General features: G+C 34.3%; 1 protein-coding gene across 1 annotated transcript in view; it reads left to right on the top strand.

The window, feature by feature from the left end:
* NCAM2 (neural cell adhesion molecule 2) overlaps positions 1-25,436 on the top strand; it is a 238,819-nt gene that overhangs the window by 169,084 nt on the left and 44,299 nt on the right. Inside the window, exons 11-12 of the mRNA XM_042868461.1 lie at positions 2,624-2,720; positions 11,543-11,716. Of these exons, the coding sequence (XP_042724395.1) occupies positions 2,624-2,720; positions 11,543-11,716 (271 nt within the window). The remainder of the gene's footprint in view (positions 1-2,623; positions 2,721-11,542; positions 11,717-25,436) is intronic.

Raw genomic sequence — 25,436 nt, 5'->3', positions numbered from 1 at the left:
TGGTGGTTGCAGAGGCACTGGAAAACAAAGAACTATGTTCCTTACTTTTACGTTAAATGTACACTTAAGAAAATAAAACCCTAGAAAGGCAGAAGACAAAGAATGAACTTAAATTTTCCAGCTACTCTATTATCTTGAATAAACAATGAACTGCTGAACAGTAACATATGGCAAGCCATGGTCCTTAAATATTTCATAGAAGAGTGTCTGTAACCATTATTTCCATTTGTAGTCTCACCTGTTACTGTGACTAGATATTCTCTCCTCACTGAATGTGAGAAGTGTTGAGGAAATTAGGTTTCTTGGTTGCCATAAAAAAATAGTTCAGAAGCTATAGGATTAATCCTATAGAGGGGGGACGTACATCAGATCCCAGGTGAGTGATGTATGGTGTACTGAAATAAAGTCTTTCTAAAATCCAACCAATGAACTTCTTGAAATTAACTATCTTATTTTGTTGTTGCTTTCAGAAAAAGCATTACTTGTAATAGAAATGCCTAATTTTCCATGAGAAGTTAAGTGATTGTCTCAAGGGAAATTGGGGCAGAGGAGAAAGACAGAATGTGCATCATTATGTAATACAATGTCAGAAGAACATAATGACACCAAATTTTAAAATAAATGACAAGCTGACATGCATATATGTTGATAACTATTCATTTGTCTGATGAAAAATAGTCTTTGGTATCAAATTGTATTCTGCTTTGTGGAGTCCTTACAGAAACTAACTGCAAGTTTTCAGATCTACATTGTGTTGTGGGAAGAAGAAAGCAAGGAAATATTCAGCCATTCTAATAATTGATTCTTTGATTTGCCTGAGATGGCATAGGTAGCTGAGTTTACTCGGGTTATCTGAGTCTTGGTAACCATGCATGGTATGTACTTACCTCATCGCATGTGGGGTACGTCATATTAACATTAATCTCTCCTAATGACTTTTAAAAGTATTCTGGAAGCAGTCTGTTAGTAATTGTGATTTAACTGATAATGTCATCAGCATAACCTTAGTAATTCTGGGGAAAAATAAAATGACAGGTGACAGGGTGAGGGGGAATGGCTTCAAGTTGCACCAGGGTAAGTTTAGGTTGGATATTAGGAAAAACTTCTTTACACAAAGGGTTGTTAAGCCCTGGAATAGGCTCCCCAGGGAGGTGGTTGAGTCATCATCCCTGGATGTGTTTAAAAACCATTTGGATGTGGTGCTCAGGGACACAATTTAGTGGTGGGTTGTTAGAGTTAGGGCAGTATGGTTACGTTGTGGTAGGACTTGATGATCCTTAAGGTCTTTTCCAACGTGAGCAATTCTATGATTCTGTGATTCTATGACATTAATTGATGTAATTTAGGCGTGAAGTTTTGGCTACCTGATTCAAAAATTAAATTGTACGGAGAAAAGAGGCAGTTAGAAACTTCACATTTCCAAAGTCACAGCTTTCCATGAAATAATCTCTACAGTTCCCTTAAAGAAAATTTTGGACTGAAATCTGTTCATTTATATAGATTGGCACTTAATCCACCCTTTGGTGCTATTTTGGAATATCAATACAGACTTATATGACATATCAAAAATATTATTGAACCTCCAGTTAACTACAAAGAAGTCAAGTTTACAAAGATATTATGATACAGTTTGTCTTCCATTTTTCTTCTTTTACTCCTCCCTGGCAACTTATAGATACGGAAACCCTTCCTTTTCCTTCTTTTGCTCAGGGTTTTGCTAATTAAAAAAGGAAGTTGAAATATCTCCCTTCAGGTGGGGAACTCTGGTAATTTTTACTAACAATTTGCGCACAGGGTGTAAAAATGAAGATGCTACAACACAGTCCTTACTGTCCATCATATTGTTGTTAAGCATATATGTAAATTAACAGTTGAATTACAAGTTCTCTGTTCTTCGTAAGCCTTGAACAGACACTGTATGTTTAAAAAGACATAGTCTTACCCTTGTTTGAAATTGATCTTTAGAGCTCTTAACTTGAAATCTTTCAAGAGGCTTTACTTAACAGCACAAATTATTCTTTACATCCTATAGTTTTTTGAGTTCTTTTCCAGTTTTCTATCACCTGAACAGTTGGATGGGCTGCATTTCCAATAAGACCCTAACTTACTGTGATATCCATTACCTTTTCTGTCTCACATCCATATTAACCTAAGTTTATAGTTGTCACATACTTGTATCTTCTTTTTTTCTTACTGAATGTCTAGTATGTTGTGAATCTTGTAAACAATAAGCAGTGAAATATGATCCTTGCAGTGTTTGTAGGAATCAGCAGATTTCAGGCCTATCATTGCTTAGTTCAGTCCAATACAAGCAAATATTATCTATCTTTGTGAACAAACGTGCAGTTTATTAGATGTTTTTCTTTGTTGTTCAGAAGTGAAATTATAAAACTGAATAATGTTTCCATTTTTCATTATTTAGTTTCCTCATTTCTTTTTGAAAAGAGGGAGTTTTACTTGAAAAATGATTAATTTAGATCTGTATTTTGAGGAATATCCTAGATAGGGTAAGGTAAGAACACATCTCAATGTTGATTACACAGAACATGTTTGCATTTCTGATATTTTAAAAGAAATATACTTGATTAAAAAGTAATATTTACAAATTGTATTCATTTTAAAGATTGCTCCTACATCTGACAGTGATTTTGGACAGTATAATTGTACAGCTACAAACAGAATAGGAACAAGATATCAGGAGTACACACTCGGTCAAGCTGGTAAGTTATAACTGTTCATTTAAGTTCATTTAAACCTTTTTTCCATTCTCATCACAATACACTTCAAGACTTTTCTTTGTTTATTTTATTCCAATAGAATGCTTACAGTTAATTTTAATGCTCTAAAATTAGAATAGCAGTACAGTGTAAAATAAGCCAGATTCCTCAGAGTATGAATCTTCTTTAGGCTGAATTTTAAGCCCCTCTGAAAATTGAAAAGAAATCTAGTAAAAACAAGGGCAGATTAGGAAAGACTTTTCCCTTTTTCTTGCCTGTATTTTCTTGAGAAATCAAGGATGTCAAAAAAGATCAGGGAAGATTTATTGTCATTTGCAGTTCTAGTTATTTAAAAGCAGAATTTGACCTAGAATGATAGATTGGATTAATTTAAGCTCAAAAATATTCTAGAACCAGTTAGAGAGTTTCTGAATATTTTTAGGTCCGTCTATCATTTTTCAGAGAAATACAAAAATATTACTGTATATTTGTGCTTTTTGCCAGAATTAGCTGTTAACTGAGAGTAAATGAGAGCTTCTTAGCTTTTCTTCCAGTGTTATTTTGTTGTGACATGGACCAATGCTTGTTCAGCAAGCTTTGAGGTGTCCCAAAATGTTGATCTACATTCTAGGTGATGCAAATTGTTACAGTTTCAATGAATCTATGGAGTTACAATGTAGTTTGTAGTTGTAACAGAATTTCAACCAAAACAAATGTTTTACATCCCTTGTGATGCATTATCAATCATTTTCTACATGGATCTTTAAGGTCATACTACTCTGCTGACTGACAGTTACACTTGAAGGGTAGAGATAGAAATAAGAATTAGAGCATTTCCAGCCTTTTTTTTTTTTTTTTTAATTTTTTACAATCTTTATTGTTTCAGCTGCAACTTCCAGTTATATTTTTTGAAATAAGAAAATAAATTATTTAGACCCATTCTAGCAGGACCTTTTTGGGTGCATTGCTGAAATGTGCATGTCTAAATATAGGGAGTCTCTCTTATACTACCTAGTATTTTAATTTTTTTAATACTGCTCAATAGGGTAATTATCTTCTTTTCATTTCTTAGAAATTATAAAAAACAGTTGTTTATTAAATTTCTTAGATATAAGCAATCACATCTTTGAAATTTATTTCCATTATCTGTAAGGAAATAGTTACTAGCACATCATTTACCATGAATGCTACACTTTTTGTCTTTTGATAGTCAAAATGACTGAGCTTCCTCAGATAGGGAAATACAGTTTTTCTTTTAAGAAACAGCAGATTTTGATGTGGCAAGATTTGTGTCATCCAGGAGATCCATTCCCCTTCTGAGAACATTTTTTTAGTTGCTCTATTGCAAATCTGATCATCCTTTGATAGCTACATATTACTAATGAAAATATACTACCACTTTCTTTTGCGTGTAAATATCCTTTGTCTCAACTAAAGTCTAATTTTGTACAGTACATTATTTATATTCTGCTTTACAAAACTCTCTCCCATTTAAGGACAGTCACGTTCTAACCCATACTCAAAATCTTTTTTGCATATGTGTACGAGAAAAGAATTTCCAGAAGAGAACAGGTTGTAGAGTCTTCATTCATGATCATTTAGCTATTTTGTCCCATTTATTTCAGTGGACCTACTTGAAAACTGGAGTTTCTATAAAAAAGGCTAAAGTTAGGACTGTAACAGTTCATCAGTACTACACACGGCTTTAAATGTATAAAATGAATTATTCCTGTAATGTTCAAAATTGAAGTAGTAAGAGAAAAGCTCTATGATCTATTCTGTCATAATTTAAGAAATAGGCTCAGCCCTCTGAAAACTCAGGCATGATTTTGTAAATATTAATGACTGACATAGGATTTGCAGAGCTGCATTAAATTCATCAAACTAGAAAACTGCACCTAACCCCCTAACTTCAGTCGGGTTACATCTATTTCTCTTCAACCTTGTTTTCTCTTTGAGTCAACACATGCATCTCTTGATTGAGCACCAGCATTTCCTCTATCTATCCTGGTGCACTAAGTGCTACGTTGGCCTCTGGAGTATCATCTCTAAGGTTTGATACATGCAGGGATTCACTGGAAGAGAAAAGCAGTAAAAGGGCAGTATGAAATCTGCTTAGGGTGGTTTCTCAGTTCTTCTCAGAAACAGAAAGTATGCCAATGGAACTTTCTTAAAGCCATGAACAAAGATGTTGGGAAATGTTAGGAAAATTCCCTCTGATGTCTTAGCTCCTGGGACAAAAGAAAATGATAAAATTATGCAGTTGTGCCAATGGGAACAAAAGCAGTCAGATTCTGCTATTGCTTTGCATGGGCTTTTTTTCATAAAGATGTGTATACATACGATAGCATCTCTTTAGATATTTTATAAGTATTAAACGATTCCTAGATATGCAAAACAGTAACGTCAAAACTCAGTGATACTACCTGATGATTTTAGCTATGCATTTATTTCCTGCTTTTATAAATAATTGATCTTAATACAAAACAATTTTCGTCATTAATTGAAAAGTAACATGTTATTTTGATTATGCATTTTATTTCAGCTAAGTCTCACAGGAGAGCCCCTGGAAATGCAAATGAGAGCAAATAACTGTCATTTTCAAATAGTTCTAGTTTTCAAACAGCTCACTATTCTCTATTTCTACAGCAGTTCGTTTAAGACTTTTCAGTCACTTCTACAGAAGATTTATCAGCTCTTTAGAAAATTATTTATTGAAGTTAATAACAGAGGTAAATTAATACATATTTAATGAAACTAACAGATAAAGAACTATGGGAAGTTACTGTGTTAAGCATTAGCTCTATATGGACATTCATATGAAATGAAATAGAAAATAGAATAAACTCATATTTTGTAGAAATTATTGTGAACACCTACCCTTAATATATCATTTTGGTGTAATATTTGTATGACGTTTGAGGGTTGCAGGACTCCAGTATTCTAGGTACTACTTACAGTAGCGTAATTTTCTTCCTAATTTTCCTACATCTACTGTTTTACTCCAGTAAATTAGGAAATCTTAATGACTGATATTTCACATGTTAAAAAGCCTATAAAATCTTCATGCATTTAAATACAGCCTGGATTTCCGTTGGCTTTGGTTATAAGTGCTAATGCTAACGTGTAATGTACTTTTATAGTGGATCTGTCAGGGAAAAATAATTACTATTTCTAGGTGGGAAATATTGTTAAGCAAAGTATCCTGCTACAGTAAATTTTACAAATAATGATCATTTTACAAAATTGTTTTCTCTTAAAATCCTTCTGGAATGACTTGTTGAATGTTTTGTTCCATTTTTCTGCTTTGGTTGGTTTTCAGCAGATTCAAACTGCTTTTTTTCGTTGTTGTTATTTAATTAAATGCTGGCTGAAAAGCAATCATATGGCACAATACTGTTATCTTTATTTCTTTTCCCTTCCTCAAGAAATTAGGCTTATTATTGACAGAAGAATATTTCTTTCACAATTTACACTTGCCCCTATGCCATGTTCTATAACAGAGGAACTATGCCTGTTCGCTCTAATTTATACAAAGCTGCTAAATTAGCCAGAACTTCAGATATTGTCATTTAAATCTTTCACGACAATTGAACATATTCAGGGCTTCACAGTGAAAGGTTCTGACCATTACTTGCAAAGTGCTGAGAATCTTCAGTGCTTATTGAAGTCCTATTTAGGTATGTTCAGCACTTGAGTGGTGGGGATCAACTCCAAAAGAGTGACATACTCTTTCTTATTGCTTAAGCATTTAAATCTCTTTCTTAGTAAGTATAAAATACAAAAAGCACCACAGTCTTTTTCATTTATTGCCACTGCAAATGAATTACCTCACATCACATCCACAACTTTTATTTTAGAAATCTACTTATACTCTGTTTTTTCTCCACGACAGGCTTAGTCTATGACAAGCCAGGTGAGCTTGACAGATTGTCCCAATGGCTTTCAAAGCCTGAGGTGAGCACAGATATTCCTAGATTTACCCAGATATAGTTTAGTCATAGTTAATGTGAATTGTCAGTGTTTAGGGAGATGGTATAACAAGTAAAGCATATTTCATTTCTGTCATGATCTCAGTATTGTTATTTCAAATGCATGGGAAAGATAGTAATTGAACTTCACAGAAGTCCTTTAACTTGTTTGTTGTTTTTTTTTTAGTCACTTCCTGTTCAAGATATGATAAGGTTGACCCATAAGTGACAAAAACTACAGCATCAAATTTAAAAGTTTACTTATCTGAATTTTTGATGCTGGCACTTTGGGTCTGGTTAATGGATGTTGTTCCTTTTTTCTCCATATATTCCTGTTTTCACACAGGCAAAATAAAATCAAAGAAGTAGAACTTTATTTTCCCTGGAAAATTACGTAACAGAAAAGCTGTTCTGTGCCAGAACAGTGCTTTTAGATCTTACTGACATTTTTTTTAGGATTGCTGTTTTTTTTTTTGTTTTGTTTTGTTTTTTTTTTTGTTTGTTTTTCTTTGGTTGTTATTTGTTTGGTTTTTGCATAAATTGTACCTTGCTGCTGCCTAAAGCCCATTTATTTTCATAAAATATAGACAGATCGCAAATGCAGATCTCAGTCCTATAACTTGCCATGCACGTCTTCTGTAGTAGCATCAACTAAGGTATTTTACTAGAAAAAGCACCATAATATTTTCAATAAGCATGGAGTGAAACTGTTAATAAACAATGTGGTGGGTGGGTTTTTCTATTTTTTACTTTGTGTGCATGTATTTTATTTTTATTTACTATTTATGTATTTATTTGCTAGCTGTGGTCCAGTTTTCTAATCCATTCCTTATTTTCAAGAACCCTCAGCGATTTGATTAAATAAATCTGTTGTAGCTGTCACCAGTGAAAGGCATCAAGGCAGTACTCCTCATCTCTTTCCCTGCAGTGGTCCTGATACATTCAGTATTTAGACATAATTACTTTCTCCGAGTTATACAACTGTAAGCTGCAGAACTGTATGTAGTAGGAACATGTTGACAGGAGATAAGGAGAAAAGAACTAACTGGAAGATAATTCCTGACCTCACAACGTACTTCCACAACCTACTCCCACGCCATTACTTCTTTATTCCATTTTTACTGCTAAACTCTCGGATGGAAAATTATTTTCTTCCACAGAACTATCAAAGAAATAGCTTGAAAAAAAATCTTTGGTGATAAAGATTTGGTCATTCATTAAATGTGTTGGATAAACCATAATAGACTTGAAATAGTATTTGCATGGCTGTGGAGATAAATACATACTTATAATTGTATGTGTATTTTTTTTTATTTTTTTACTTGGAACTAAACCAAGTCTACTTAATTTAGGCCAATGGATCACAAAGTTCACTTATGCTAACCTGCTTTATGCACTGAATACAAAACGTATTAAGTGCAACTTCACACGTAATGCTATGGGGTCTTTTTATTTTATTTTTTTAATTAATACTTTAACATCATAGATGAGCTTATTTTTTCTGCAGTATATTTTCTACTAGAGCTTATATAGAGCTTATAACAGAGTATGAAAAACTAATCACTGCCTAGCTAAACTCTTAAAAGTTTTGTTGGTTAGTTTGGCTTTAAGGGGAAAAAGAACAGCAAGCACCCACTTGTTCTGCCCTTCCACATGCAGACTAAAGCATATACAAGCAGTCTTGCAGATTATTCTTTATTTGTGCTAATCATTGAGACAAAGCCCTAAAATTGTAAAACAATATCATGGCAATGCTCCAAATAATTTCAACTGATGTGACATACAGTTCAAATGCTGAAGTGTAGATCAGGACCAGAGGGCTGTTTACTTTGCATGATGAAATTTATGCTCAGTATAGAACTACCAAATTGGATTCAGTTCATCATGCTGCTGATGATCTTTGGGAAAAAGTTGCAATTGTACATAGTCTGAAAGAGATAGTAGGTATTTCATTCTATCCCAACAGAGTTGCTATTACTTGTTCGCTATTTTGGCTAGGAATTTGTCTCCTTTTCTGTTTTCTTCTAGTGATTCTTTACTGAAAATAAGATGCTGATACAGTTCAACTTTGAAAATCACATTAATATTACCTACACATATGTGGGTAGCCTGAATCATGAATGCATATCTGAAATAGTATTGTGGATGCATTTCACAATGAGTTCGAAACATACTGCATTATGCTAATTATGCCAAATATTTTGTTAGATTTTCTCTGGAGCTTCAGTTATTGCCTATTTCGAAATGCAACCATATCTTCATATGGCATAAATCATACATGAATCTGCATTGGAGAACATGAAGTTTCTTTAAGGATGTCTGCTTCCCAATGCCATACTTCGGACGTTTAATCATATTCAGACATAAATACAGGGAAAAGAGATTTCCTTAGCATGTCGAAGTTCAAGCAAAGTGGATATACAAATAAAGTATGTTTGATTCACATCATTGACTGAAAAATTGTTTTGATCTAAACTGAAATACCAGTGAATTGACTCATAAAAAGATCGTACAGAAACTAACATGAAACTAATCTCAGTGAAATTAAATATTCACTCAACCTTATAAAAAATAATTTGTTTCTATTTTCAATTCTTTTAACAACAGAAAAGGAAACAAAAATTTTTAGGAACTATTTGTAACAGTATTGGTATCCACAGCAGCTTCTAGCTCATAATTAAATGTTAAGGCCGTTCATCTTCTTTACTGGATAGCCATATTCATCTTCCCATATGGTTGGTATCTGTATGTCTCATACAGTACTGTGTCGCTTCATTTTGCTATCCTGGGCTGCTTAACTGAGATACTAATGCTGGCTTTTTGCTGCTTCTGTCAGAACAGGACAAGGGGAGTGTGTCCACGGGATGATTCTTAAGTTAAGTGTGCTAGCAGGAACAAAACTTAGTGTTCTTAGCTGAAGGACAATCTGGAGAAGTCACAATCTAGTATTACTTCTTGTCCTCTGAATTTGAGATCAGTGCTTATTTAGCAAGCAACTCATATAGCTCATTCTTCTGTATGAAAAAAAAACATGGTTTTTGAACATGCTTTCCTTTTCTTGAAAAACAAACTTTTGATGAATTTTGGTTTAAATTGTGGATGTCTTGATTATCTAAGCAAAGCATCCTATCAGAAAAGATTCAAAACCCAGTTAACTGTTCTCCTAGACACACAGAATACTGTGTTACATTCTGCCATGCCCTGTCTGACTGTGAATATTGAATTCCTTTATGCACAATAATACAACTTCCGTAAGAAAAGTGGACTTTTCCTGCAACATCCTATATCTGGGTGGTAGGAAAGTTTCCTGGAATACAGAAATGTCTGGGGATTTGAATCCCTCAAGATGATATTTGTATTCTGCCCAAATTTTAAATTTCATGGGGCTATTTAGTTGTGTCCACATAAATAAAACTATGTTGTTTTTAACCCAACAAACACCAAGCACTGGAAGTTTCAGACCTATTTTTAGAAATTTTAATTGTAGGAATGCTAAGAGGTATGATTCAGGCACTCAGCTCTGCAAGCGTTACAGAATTTTTCTGGGAAAAAATAGGTACCTGACTGTTAAAATGTTGGATAAATTCACCCCTATATAGTGTCTTTGCCAAGCGTCCTTTTCATGAGAATTCATGGATGAATGTCTTCTAAGGCCCGTTCTTGAGTATTTTATAACAATTTCTGGCTCATTTTCATTTAGGTACCAGTATTGGCTGAATTTCAGATTGATTCTTTTTACTTTCCCAACTGCCTAACAGCCCCTGAATAAAGACTGTATTTTATGTAAGTGGTTGAATACCCAGTGACTTGATGATGAGCTTTGACTCAAGCCCTTGCTTGTCTTTAGAACAAATTTTCCATACCAGAGATACAAAGAGAGTACCACATCTGTAATTAGATATGCAAGTAATTGTGAATATGCAAGTGTTTCAAATTCTTGATACCATGTCTACAAAACTGAAATTCATCCTATCCCATTTTCAATACTTTTTTTTTTTGTTTTGTTTTGGTTTTTTTTTGTAATTGTAATGCTTTAAAACCTAGAACAGTTCTGTAAGTTAGTTTTTTGTCTTCTGTGTAGTTAGTTTGGACATACATTAACAGTGAAATAATGCCTACATTTTTGAAGATGTACTGACCGTGAGGTTGATTTTTCACCTTTATTTCATATTTAGTGTTTCAATGCTACAGACTACTACTATATTTCTCTAGGGTTTTTTTTTTTTTTCTATTTTAAGAGCTATGCACTTACTTTAGACTTCAGAGAAAATGTGTTTCTTGCATGCTATTATGAAAATTGTTTCTTAAACTGAAAAGAGAAACCTTCCTCTAATATTCCTTGCTAGTAGCTTAGAATTCAATCTATCAAATATGAGAAAAATAAAAACTTATGTTTTCAGCTGTACTTCAGTTTCAGAAAAATGGCCAAATGATTTCTGCAGTTTCTTGTCATAATCTCATTTTGAAAAATTCAGACTCTGAATGATCTGTTTAGCTGTAATTGTCCCGATTGTTAAATTTTTTGTTAAATTGTTTTTCTCCTTCGCATAATCATTTATCAAACTCATCAATCAACATTTTCATTTGCCTACAACAAAGTTAACTATCAAAAAAATTGTACTATAAAAGGTACCCAAAAATGGAAAATAATTTTGCATATCCCTACCATACAAGAAAATAAATGTATCTGTCTTACAGCTTGAATTGTTTATCTGAAGTGAACATCATTTCATCATATTCAGTAAGTTTTTTCTCCCTTCAAGATAAGCAAACATCTTGGGGTAGATTATCAACTGTTAGTTTAGATCTGTCTAGTTGCTGCTGATCATTAAATTGATGTTTGCATTTTTCTAGATGTGCCATCAAATCCTTATGGAGTACGAGTTTTAGAGTTGTCACAAACCACTGCCAAGGTTTCATTTACTAAGCCAGATTCACATGGAGGTGTGCCCATTCATCACTACCAAGTGGATGTAAAAGAGGTAGCCTCAGAAACCTGGAAGATTGTTCGCTCCCATGGAGTTCAAAGTAAGTTTACGAAAAATAAATGGAAATATTTTAACTGATAGAATATCAAGGGAAGAGAATCAAATGTGTGTTAATTGATTCTGTGCTTCTCCATTAGTCCTTGCTGTGTCTCCACTTAATATGGGGTAGTCAGACCTTTTTGCACCAATTAGAAATCTTGCTCTTATCAATTGTTAAGTTTTAGTTTTACGTGAGTTACATGAACAAATTTATTTTTTCACTATTTTCAAGTAGAGACAAAGAATATTTGTGAAGCTGTAAATTTCAAAGACAGTAGAAATCACAGAGGAGTTAGTTAGAGAATGCATATTACATACATAATTAAATTAAAATGTTGAGTAAGCTATTATGTGATGTTTTATCTGATTTTATTTTAATTACTGATTTTGAGCTACTTAGTAACCTTTGTTCATACCTGTCAGTATTAATTATATCTGTTTCTAAAGCATATCTATAAGCTATTGTTCAATTAGTGATGCAAAAATGTATTTGCTAGATACTACGTTTATTGACTGTTATACTGGTGCTAAAATGCTAAAAGTCAGTCCAGTTCACTACTGGGTCTGTGCCTTCTTTACACACCTCTAAATGCAGAAAACAGTGTAAACATACAAGAGTTCTTTAAGTACATGCATTTGCAGGGTATTTTGACAGAGTAACATTAACAGGGTCTTAATAGAACAGAAATGCCTTCCATCCATAATTTATACTTTGGCATTTTCAGCAGATAGTACAAGTCAAAATAGTCCCAACAGTCTTCTGATCCATACAGCAGGAGGTAAATTGTTTTGGAGCTATCACCACATTGAGGGGATTGTAAATGTAGTAAATGATCTAATGTGTCATCACATCAGCCACGCACATCCAATCAAAAAAACAGAATTGTTTCAAAGAAACATACATGTAATTAACAAATATTCAAAACAACAGGACTTTTTATCTTTTCTTGATGATATTTGGTAACTATAACAGTTGTACTGGCAGCATTCATTTTAGCTCATTATAATGTGCATTTTTTCAGTACCAGGAGACCAAACGGAGGACAGTACGTTTCCTCTGATGGCAAGGCATACACATTAATTGATATTACTGTGCCTCTTTTAAGATTGTTTCAAAATGTTGAAAATTTGAAATGTTGAAATCAATCCAAGTCTTTTTTATCTTAACTGTTTTTTTCAATGAATTAACAGAAAGTTTCTCTGATGACAACTACAGTCTACCACATAATAAAACTTGTGGTGACCTGTGTAGTAGGCTGCAGTGTTCTGAAATGAAGACTAGCCAGTGCTACCATGCTTAATTTAAATGCAAAATCAGAATGACAAAGTCTTTAGTGTTAATTTTGTACAACAGTATACAAACCTTAGTCCTCCTGCTTTCCTATTACTGATGTTAATGTGAGATTTGTAAAAAGATTAATTGATTATGTAGAAAAGATGTATAACTTCACAAACTTCTGTTACCAGACTTAGCTTGTGCTGCTTTCTTCAAAAGTTCACAGCTTTTTGAAATATTCTATCAGCATTACATGTTCCTACAGTTGTTGCCTACAGCTTATTTTGGAGTTTGCTGTATCACATAAGTTCATCTGCTTGGAATTACTTTAGTACAGTATCTGTACTAAAGTAACTGTACTGCATTGTACTGAAACTTACTTTACAAGTGGGAAGCAGTGTGAAGGATACAAATACCTTCAGTAGTTATGAACACAGTACCTATGTGAAGTAGATTTTTACAATCTCTGCCTCCATTCCCACTGCAATTAAAGACAGCTTAATTGAGAAAAAGACTGTGTTAGTTCCTACATGCTGTCACATTTTCTCTCACACTGTCTTCCTTTTGTGCCATTCATCATACATCCATTTTTTCTCTTTCCTCACCAGTAAGTTTTCAGGGCTTTTATCTTACCTCAAATCAGTGCTTTCATTTTAATGCCGTTGTCTTCTAACTAGCACTGAGAGTTTTTGTGAAAAAAAAACTCAACAAAATAAATCACACTGGTTTTGAACATTTTAAAGGTAACTCATTATAGCGTGTGTGATTAGAAATTCCTCTAAATGATGACAGAAAACTAGTAATCATAGAAGTGACCTGAAGAATCATCTTCATCTACAAGGAGTATTTGGTAACAGGAATAGATATTGAGAATGTGAACTTTACTGAGAGAATGGTGGACAATGTTAAAAATTCATCACAGATCCATAATTAATATAACCTGTTTTGAGAAATCTCTTTTTGTATTCTCCTGCACAGATAGATTGAGATTGTATTGTCTATATTTCTCTGTATTTATTTCTGAACTACTTTAGAGATCAAAAGCTACTTCAGAATTTCAAACATTGGCTAAGCAGGAGACATCTTTTTTTATAAATACTGTTGATTCTACACCACAGAGTAACATACAAATAGTACAAAGAAAACAAAAGGGATCAAAAAAGCATTTATCAAAAGCTGTTGAAGATACTTCATGAGTTAAAAATGCTTCTAATGTGTTATACGGACACAGCAGAAAAACAAGATATGTTGCCAAAATGTATGGTTAAGATTCAGATATGAATGCTTTTACACAGGGACAGTTAACTGCTCTCACAACTCAAATCATGATGCAAACCTAATGCATGAGTCATGACTGTTTTTCCCAGCAGCCAATGAGAAACCATGCTGCAGTTTCACAGGAAGACTTTTTATCAGTCTGATTTGAATCAGGAGTGATAAAACAGCACTGCAGTCCCTTCTTTCCACAGTGTAGTCAATGGGTGAGTTCCAAGGCTGCATTTTAACAGGGGTAGGTAGAAGATCCTGTATTCTTTAGAAAGTAGCGCCCAAAAGACTGTTATTCTTCCAGTATGGAGATTGTCAAGACTAAACTGGGTCTTCTGGTCCCTTTGTACTGTGACCAGAAGCCGCAATGTAGTTGTCTTTGTACAGCCAGAAAGAACAACCATGAACTGCTAAAATGGATGATGGATGTATTTTAGATGAAACAGACATCTATCTTGACAATGTTGCTGCAGGAGTTAGTTTTTAATTAAAGTGTTACCAAATGATTCATAGATGTTTGAAAAAGTTGTTGAAAGGAATTGCTACTAACACTATCGAGTCATTAATTTTCTCACGATCATTACCTAAAAGCCGTGTATAAAGCCTTCTAGAAGTAGGATTATAACTGTTTTTGTTTAGATGAAAAATACTAACCAAAGTTGTTAGACATTCTTATAAGTTCAATCAAGAAAATCGTGTAATACAAAATAAATTCTGCCAATCTGTTCAAACAGCTTGCAGTTTTCTTCATCTGAGATTCATGCTGCCTGTTTCTTCAAAGACTCCCTCAGAAGATAACTTTTTTTTTTTTCAAACTGTACTAGTTTGAGATATTTTCAGATCAAGTTAAGGAGAGAATTTCAGGGTCCAGGAGCTGTATCTGCTTCCCTGTTCCCTCTCCTTTGTCTTTTATAATGAAGAAGATTTCATTTGAAAGGCTGTGCTGATTACGGCTATTGAATGTGGGTGCAGAAAATGAAGCAATCATTCTGATACACCAACCTCAGGCTATTTAAGGATTTAAAAGTCATAATCAATACTAGCATAGTTCACCAAGAGATCAGTGGGCAAATGGTAGCCAGATTTTTCTACACTTGTGGAATATATAAGATAAGAAAGTGTACATGTAGGTAAATCTTACTTCAATCTTTATAATAAAAAAAAAAACATTCAGAACATTTCAATATCATCATCAATAGAATAGGGTAATACCATCTTCTCTGCTTCTTTTTAGCTTTTATATGTTATTTCCAAGCATACGACTAACGAAAGTGTGATCTGTGTGTGTGTGTGTGTGTGTGCAGCTTGGGTTTCTCGGTCGAACTACTGAAATTTGCTTTCTGTCTTTAAGCAATGCTTTTTGGTAGTTATCAAACAGATATTGTTTCAGAAGATGTGAAGAGCTTACGATGTATGATTTTCTGCTGAGATTTCAGAAACACAAACACAAAAGATTTTTTTTTCTTAATGTTAAAATACAGCAATTATGATGTCTTGTTATTGTCCTTGGGGAGGAAATGTAATATATAGGTTAATTATCATTCTCATGTACTACATCTTAGATTGTAGGTTTTGCAGTACCTACTTCTTTTATAGTGAGGTATGAAAGTGCATCCAGTTTATTATTGGAACAGTTACTGATAGCATAGAAATGCTTCACCATTAAGCCTGGAAGGCTTTCAGATGGACTCTTGAGAGATATGAAGCCCATATAAATTAATAATTTTATTAATGCATTTAATGATTAAATAAAATATATATCAGCATAATTTGTAGATCAAAGAAATTGCAAATATTTTGGTAGTGTAAACCAGCACTCAAAAGTATCTTAATACATGAGAATCTTCAAGACAGTAACATCTATTGCAAGCTGCTGGAGCAGAAGGAAAAAACAAGTTCATTAGCCAGTTGCAGTGGGAGAATGTATTTTTAGGAAGTATTTGTAAAAAAACTTAGAGGATCATTCTCTGTATCAGATAATATGATATGATTGCTGCCTCTAAGCACATAGGATTTCTTTTCAAAATAAACTGGATATTTGTCTTGATTGAAATTAATATAAACAATATAAACAAGCTTTGAAAATTATCAGAACTCGAGTGTGTGTGTGTGTGTGTGTGTGTGTATACATATAAGCTAAAATGGAGCAGAATGAAACTACAAATTGCACGAATAAAATGACTTTAATTTTTATAAATGGAAATTTTTGGGATAAGATAGCTTGATGCAATTTGCTACTGGAAAAAAGTTAAAGAATAGATGCAATTTATGAGCACTATAGATTATATTTAAATGAAAGTGTTAAAAAACAAACCTTTTATCCAAATTAGTTTGTGTGCACATCTGCGCGTATGTAAGTTTTTCATGCCTCTCATTCAATCTCCATACTATTCTTGGTGTCACTCCACTTTAACCTCGGGTTTAAAAATCTCATGTGGGTAGAAAGGTTGATGAGAAATAAATTTCCTATAGAAAAATGCATGGACAGATTAGGAAAGCTGAAAAGTGAAAACTGCAAAGGGAAAACTATGTTTAAGTATTTCAGGTTTTTATTCAAGAGAATGAAATGTGCTTTTCACATTCAAAGCCGAATAAGTTGTCATAAAAAGTGAAGAAAACTCAGGCAATTCACTTCATATCACAAGTTCACAAGTTTATAACTAAAAGCAACATGAAGATACATATACCACCAATATCTGAGGCTGCGCTTCAATAGTTTATAATTCTGTGCTTGCAATTTCGTTTAGTCAAAGAGTCAAAGCTCATTGTGAAGCATGATTTATGTTGAATGTTTTAAAAAAGGAACATCTGAAAATTTATAAAAACAAATGCAGTATGCTTTCACAGAGTCACAGAAACGCCAAGGTTGGAGGAGACCTAGAAGATCATCCAGTCCAACCATCCACCTATCACCAATAGTTCTCACTAAACCATTTCCATCATCACAAAATCCAAATGTTCCTTGAACACCTCCAGGGTCGGTGACTCCACCACCATCTGGGCAGCCCATTCCAGTGCCTGACCACTCTTTCAGAAAAACAGTATTTCCTAATATTCAGCCTGAATCTCCCCTCGCACAGCTTGAAGCCATTCCCTCTAGTTCTATCATCAGTTACACGAAAGAAGAGGCCAACCCCCCAGCTCACTACAACCTCCCTTCAGGTAGTTATAGAGAGCAATAAGGTCTCCCCTGAGCCTCCTCTTCTTCAGACTGAACAATCCCAGCTCCTTTAGCCACTCCTCGTGAGGCCTGTGCTCCAGACCCCTCAGCTGCTTTCATTGGAAGATGTACATAGTGAATGTATTTTAAAAAGAGTTAAATGGAGAATCAGTTATTCCAAATATTTTTCACCTGATGTTCCTCTATTTTTTTCCTGCTTTGCTGGTAAATCTTGCCTAGTCTGTATTTAGACCTTTTCAAACTTTCTGTGATGGTACACTCTCAAGTAGATTTGCAGTGAACATGCTGATCCACTGTACAGGTCTTGCTGATCTGGCTTCTAAGTGTAAAATCTCATTAAGAAAAGTGTTGTTCAGTGCAATATTGGAAATGAATAGCTGATAAGTGGGACACGTGGTGCAGCTGCAAATTTTGCCTTTCAAATCAGTATTGTATTCATTTGTATCCAGTTTACATTGCCAGTGTGCTTACAAAAAGGTACAGTCAATTTTTGGAATATTTATGCATACAAATTTCATCTGCATTTTGTAATATAAGCTGGGTAAGTGTTATTGGAGAACAGAATATTCCTTAAGCATTGTCAAGGTCATCAAATGACAGAGTAACTTTGAATGGAGTTTTCCTTCTATTACACACAAGAGCTGGCAACAAACAGATAGCTTAGCCCATATGTGTTACATTTTATGGTATCATTAAATGAAACTGCTTTTTGTCACTTTTCTTCTCTGCTCTTTTTATTCTCTTTTGGCAAGCTGGAAAGTATAGCATGAAAGAGTAGGATGGAAACGAGGAGGAAAATCTATGAATGAAAATTATCTTCGCATGCGAGAATCATGCTAGAATTGTTGAAATTGTATTCATGCCAGTTTTGAGGTTGCTTTCTCGCTGTGGTGAAAATCATTATAAAACACCTATTTGAAATCACATTTTTGTTCTTTTCCTTTTCACCCTAATCCAGAGTTGATTCTAGCTTTGATATAAAACACAGAATACATACAGACATTTGAAAGCTTAGAAAAAGTCTGACGACTTTAGAGTCCCATAATCAGTGGGATTCCCTTTTATCCTTAGAGGAACTTCTTTTATTTTAATTGCATGTTATCATCTATTTCTTCAATCTGTGGGCTTTAAAATCCTTGCGTTAATAAGTGAAGAATAGTTTTATAGCAGAAGAGAAAACTGGACTCGAAGAACTAACATGTTATTCTTCTTAAGTTTATATAATGATATAATCTTGTCCAGCCTCTTGCCTGAAGCAGGAATAGTGGTAGTTTTGGATCAGGTCAGGCGTGGCTTTCTCTAACCTCCAAGAGGAAGATTCCTCACCCTCTTCTCTTGGTGAAATCTGCTTAGTGCTTCATTACTCTCCCATTGATTAAGTTCTTCAAACATCCAGTTTGAATATGCTTAAGCTACAGCTTCTGACTGTTGAGAAGAGTCTCACACTGCTGTTTGTGTGACACTCCTTGGCTTCTTCACCAGACCAAATAAGCCTCAACATCTACTTGTCACTCTTATGTCCTAGGCTGTTCTTGGTTGCTGTCTGCTGGATCCTCTCCTGTTTCTTATTGTACCTGGACACCAAGTGTTCCCCCAAAGTCTTTTAGTTATCTTAACAGAGGTTTCTGTTGAGTATCATATTAGTGCCTGCATGGGTGAACATCAAAATGATATCTGACATGGAAGTGCATATAAAGCAAAGGTATGGAAGTGGTTTCCTCTACTGAGGAACTGAATTGCACCCACTGACGTTCATTTACATTTTCTGAATGTTTCTATAACCAAACAATAGATGTGAGTACTGTGAGGTAGTAGGTGGTGTGTTTCTACAGTGGCAACAGTGACAGTGGATCACCTCCACTGGTGCAGATTTTAAGCAGCACACAAAGGCACGCAGGCTCTTGTTCATTGCTGTGCAAATGCATACCTAATGGTGGTGATTGTTGAAAAGTAGTATTCTGTATCTGAGAATTTGCTTTCAAATATGGCTCTTGTGCTCTTTCTATCTTCTGTCATTTCCATGGAAATAAATAGAAGGCATTACTTTCAACAGAAGTAGATAACTAAATCCTAAACCTTCAACTTCCATATGATCTAACCAGGGGTATTGATTCCATACTAAAGCAACATTCTACAACATGTTTTAATGAAAATTTGAAAATGTTTTGTTTCATTCAAGTGTCAACCATGGAGTTAATAGCATAAGAAAACTATTCCAAACTTGGAGTGAAAGCACTTTTCTTCCAGCAAATTTAATCTAGAATAATGCAATTATTTTAATATAGATAGCATGCCTAGTTCTTGGAGACGAAGAATGGACAAATGAATGAAACTATGCATAGAGAACTGAATTTTGAAGTTGAGATTATTTATTCTGTCTGACCCCTGACTCACAAAGTAGGAGAACGGGAGTTATCAGTTGCATCTTTATTATACAGAAGGCTGAAATTGCATAGGATAGAAAGCAAGAAAAGAACTCTCAGAATCCACAATGTACTAGAGTTCCCATAGGCCAAAAAAACTAGTTTTATGCATTCCTGTCCTTTGGGCTAGGGTATGGCATGCTATTATCTGAGTCATCTGCAGCTTTGTTGGGTTAGAGAAAAGAGCAGCAAAGAAAACTTGAAGTAGTGAACAACTGAACTACAAATATGTCAAGGAACTGTATCCAATCTGCAAGAGATATTTTGATAGTAATCCAGAAGAATTTTGCCATACCTTGAAAGCAATGCAGAGTACAAAGTATTTTAGACAGATTTTATCCTAATGAAAGTAAACTTGGCATAGTTTTGTTGAATGTGCTTAGATTTAAAAATCTAAAGAACCTAAATTCTATTTTACTGGTGAGAAGAGCCAAAATCTGCCAGAGATAGATCCTAGTTGCACAGGACTGTTGATGGAACAGAAGGCTGTGAGCAGTGGTGATGCAAGTGGCAGAATTTGTTCATAAAACATTCTCTATTGTCAGATAGATATAACACAATAATTTAAGAATATATATATAAAATAAGGGATATTTTAAAAATGGGAGTACTAGTGTCTTTCGTAGGTTTATAGCTTAACATTTTTCATTCAGTTAGTAACTTCCCTTTTTTTATTTAACATTAGTTTTTGTAAATGCATCATTTGAGAAGCAATTCATGGAAGTACATTACTATTTTCAAACAGGTTATGTGCACAGTTTATTGCTATAATGATCTCTGTAATTGGTTTTGTTGCGGGAATGCTTCTCTTAATTTTTTTTTTTTCTAAACTGTGTGCTAAAATGCAATTTAGATTAAATATGGAAGTGATTTAGATTAGATACAGAAAGAAAGTTGCTTTTAAAATAAATAAACTAGAAAATGAATGAAGTCTTCTAAACATAACCTGTTCACTGCTACCTTGTAAGTGATGTACAACGACAAAATCCTTCTTCTGAATTCATTTTGATCCAATGTATTCAAAACTATGTTGTCAAATCACTAATATGCCTTTTACTAGGGGCATGGTAATTGCTTACTTCATTTTCATTAATATTTCATTAATATTATTCTCATTATATACAATTGTACATTTTGTAACTATAATTCCCCCACTAGATTGTTTTGACTTCTTAGTTTTACTTCAATGAAAATAATTATCAAAGTAATTTCTTGGGTAACTGTTTGTAGCTGTTGTTACTCCTGGCTTAATTTGTACACCTGACACCTCAGAATCCTGCCCAGTAAAAATAAGTAAGACATGAGAACAGGAGCTTAACAGGGTCATTGCGCTTTTGGGACTGATAATAAGTTGCTTTTTAAAATGAAGTTTTTATATCAACTGCTGTGAACTATTTTCTAATGAAATTAATAATGATATTGAACACTATTAATTATATTAAATATGTATGACCTACAATACTACATATTTTTATTCACAGTTGATTACTTATATTCAAAATGAACTAAGTGGCTACAACCTTTATTGCAAAAGAATACAATAATTATATGTTACAGTGCAAGAGGGATGGAAAATTATGACAAAGCCATTATCTGTGATTTTTCAAATGATTATGTTCTTTTCTGAGTATGCATATGAGGATATAGCTTAGAGCTTGATCCTGTCTCCATATATACTTACGGAAATTATGTCAATAATTTCCGTAGCAGTAGGATTGGCTACTACTGTTATTTTCATATGATGTCCAACTTGAAATATTTTCATTATTGAAGTTCATTTCTTTATGTTAATTGCATTCTGACATTTATGGACAGATGTTGTATCAGTATTTATAAAACTGATTGTTCTTCAGGCAAGGCAGACAGATGGAGCTGAGGCAGTGTGACTGTTTTTGCTTATGAATAAACATGTTGCATGTTGTGTAGCAAAAACACTTCTATGTTGTTTTTCCTGTATTTCTCCACCAGTGGCAAATTCTAACTTTATTTGGCCACCGTTTCTGTTAACTCACTCTGTAAGCCTCAGATAGAAAAACAGCTTTTATTTTCCTCCTATTGTGCATATACTAGATGAAGCCATATTGTTCATCCCAGGCAGACAAAGGTTCTGGGAGAAGTTCTTCACAAAGTGTGACATCTACACAAGAAGTCTCATACATATGTACTGGAACTTAATGCTATTCTACCACAGGTTCCTCACTGCTCTTTTCACTTGTACTACAACCATAGGTTCCTTTCTGCTCCCTTCCAGCATCCATTTCTTCTGTCCTTAAAAGAAAATGTGTCATCACTGCAAAGAGAAAACTGCTTTGAGCTCCATAAAAATGCTATTCATTTTTTTTCTCTGAAAGAGATTCAGATATTTGCAGGGAACATAGTTTCTCCTTGAGAGTTGTCACAAATGCGTGAAAAGATCAACACAATTTTGCTGAATAAAAACACCACGCTTACTAACCTGCAAGATATTCAGTCTGTATAGGTAATGGAGATTGAGACTAAGAGGAAAGAAATAGGAAGAGCCCATCCTAGAATCTGTAATGCTTCCTTGGCAGAAATGTTGCACTGCTGCCGTTATCTGAAATATTTATGAGTGAATATGATATTTCAGCATTGATCTGTATCAGCTGCTTTGTTTCAAAACAAATTTATGTCCTACTTCAGTTAAGCTTGACATCCTCAAGGGATTAAAGTCAGAACTAGGAGTAGAACATTGTTCTATGCAACAAGCATCTCTCCAGTGAATACTGATGCAATATGTCTATTAATTAACCTCATATAAGATCTGCTTTGGGATTAGTGTAATGTAACTGTATTATTAGATCCTTAACTTTCTTTTTGTGATGGTTTATGTAATACGTGACAGACCTTTGAAGATTTCTGAGCTAGATTTCCTTTGGTGAAAAGACAGCTTAGTATGCAAACCATTTCCCATGTTATTGTTCACGATTAAGGTAATATAAACAACCTACCTCTGGACTAGAAAAGCAGCTGGTGATTTTCACCATGTTTTTACTAACTTGGCTTTATGATACAACTTATTTCACAGCAAATCTTATGTCAGATGTTATTTTCCTACAGTGCATCTTGATAATGATTGAAATTTTAATATTCTTCAATAAAGCTTTCCTAGCTGAAATGTGTGCAGTCAGTATTTGAAATAGTTCGACTATTCAGTTCTGAATTTTTACCTGTCTACCTGTCTTTACCTGCTTTTTTTTTTTTTTTTTTGTCAAAACTTTAGTTAATCTTAGATTACTCTTAAGACTTGTATTTTTGCATTGTAATATGGGAACGTTACTTAATCTTGCTTAATTATTCTAGATTTTCTTTTTTTGTTGTTTATTTAAAGTATTCTGCTGAGTAGTGGCTCTTTGCTTTGCTTTCCTGGAAGATATGGTTATAAATTTCCTGCTATTACATTATGCCATCACTGATACTTAAGAGGTTCTAGCTTTTGAGAGCATATGATGCTATCGGATTTTGTTGTGTCAGTTTCATAAACATATTTGTAAGAGTCATTGTATCCAGATACATAGTGTTGTTCAGGGGATTATAAACTAGATACTGATTCTTTAAATACTACATACATAAGAAATTTTATTCATTTATATAGGCCCCAGGAGTCTCTCAAGTGTTTCTAGAATTGGATTCTTTGGTTTTATGTAGTTAACACATCCGTGTTTTATTAAGCGTAGACTCATAGCCATGTTTTGATGTTGTTTAAATTTTAAAAACATTTACAGTAACACTAATTTTTAATATGCCCAAAGGTTTATTTTCAGTGAAATTATTCAGCCTTGGAAAGTAATCAGGGCTGAAAGACAAATCAAATGTTGCTACTGCTCTGTTTAGATTTTAAATTTCATCTTACCATAGCTGAAAGTTATATATCATAATCTTTCTCTGAATTAATTCTTATTCTCGTGATAGTACTTTATTATTTCCAAAATGGTTCTACCATACTTTTAAATCTCTTGAAAATTATTGTTTGCTGGAAGAGGTACTGCTTTGTTTATAATAAAATGATTACTGTTTCTCAGTAGCGAGTTTGTGTGAAGTGCTCAAAAATGAAATTTGGAAGTTACTGTTTTCCCAAAATTCATTAGATCCCTTTAGCTCCACTTGTAAAGGGACCTCTGTCTGTCTGCTGCACAAACAAAAATAATGGAAGTTCTAATAAATCTGGAGTAAAAAGAATAAGAGTGCTGATAAAAAATAATTCTACTTTCATTAGGTATAAAACTTGAAAAGCAAACTTAAAGCAACTATTGAAATACTCCTCTCTAATGAAAAAAAAAAAATACCAACAAACAAGCAATGTAGACTTCTTAGAGACTGGGAAAGATACTACTGGTACTTTCTTAAGACACTGGAGTTCTGTAGCTTATTGTTACATGATACAGGCCCCATTTTTCTGTGCAAAGCAACTATTGATATTCTTCAACATAGTTATCCTGGAGAAGCTGGCAGCCCATGGCTTGGACAGGTGTGCTCTTCACTGGACAAAAAACTGGCTGGATGGCCAGGCCCAGAGAGTGGTGGTGAATGGAATTAAATCCAGCTGGCAACCGGTCATGAGTAGTGTTTCCCAGGAGTCAGTACTGGGGCCTGTCCTGTTTGATATCTTTACTGATGATTTGGACAAGGAGATTGAGTGCACCATAAGTAAGTTTGTGGAGAACACTAAATAGGGACGAAATGTTTCTCTACCTGAGGGTAGGAATTTCTGTAGAGCGATCTGGATAGGCTCAGTTGTTGATCTATCATTTCAGCAAGTGCTGGTGAGGCTGTACCTTGAGTACTGTGTTCAGTTTTGGGCCCTTCATTACAAGAAAGACATCGAGGCCCTAAGGCATGTCCAGAGAAGGTCAATGAAGCCAGAGAGGGGTCTGGAACACAAGTCTTATGGAGAGCAACTGAGAGAATCGAGGTTGTTCAGTCTGCAGAAGAGGAGGCTCGAGGTAGACATCCTTGCTCTCTACAACTTCCTGAAAGGAGGTTATAATAAGGTGGAGGTCAACCTCTTTTCTCAGGTAATTGGTGATAGGACTAGAGGGAATGGCCTGAAATTGGACCAGGGGAAGTTCAGGTTGGACATTAGGAAAAAAAATGTGTGATAGAGTGATTAGACACTGAAACAGGCTGCCCGGGGAGGTGGTGGAGTCACTATCCATGAAGGTGTTTAAGAACCCTGTGGATGTGGCACTGAGGGACATGAGTGGGCATGATGGTGATAGACTGATGGTTGGGCTAAGTGATCTTAGAAGGTCTTTCCCACCCTTAATGATTTTATGATTCAACTAAAGTCCATCCCGTGTATGTCCGTTCCTTAGAATGAATCTCACATTGTGAGAGCTCACTACAGAGCTGGTAAACAAGAGACGGTCAGTTTATGTAGAGACGACAAAAGGTAGCTTTCTTGCAATGACACAGTAATGGTCCAGGAACTCTTTGTGGATCTAAGTTTCTAGGTGCAATATTGGTATCAGTATATGTACCCTACTATGGTAATGTACAATACTGAATTCATGTAGAGGGTCCAGGAATCCAACATCCTTTTTCTGGATTTTGTTTC

Source organism: Lagopus leucura, unplaced genomic scaffold, assembly GCF_019238085.1.
Source record: "Lagopus leucura isolate 7727_CA_CO unplaced genomic scaffold, USGS_WTPT01 Super-Scaffold_100001, whole genome shotgun sequence".
Taxonomy (NCBI): Eukaryota; Metazoa; Chordata; class Aves; order Galliformes; family Phasianidae; genus Lagopus; species Lagopus leucura.
This window is presented reverse-complemented; position numbering and strand designations above follow the sequence as displayed.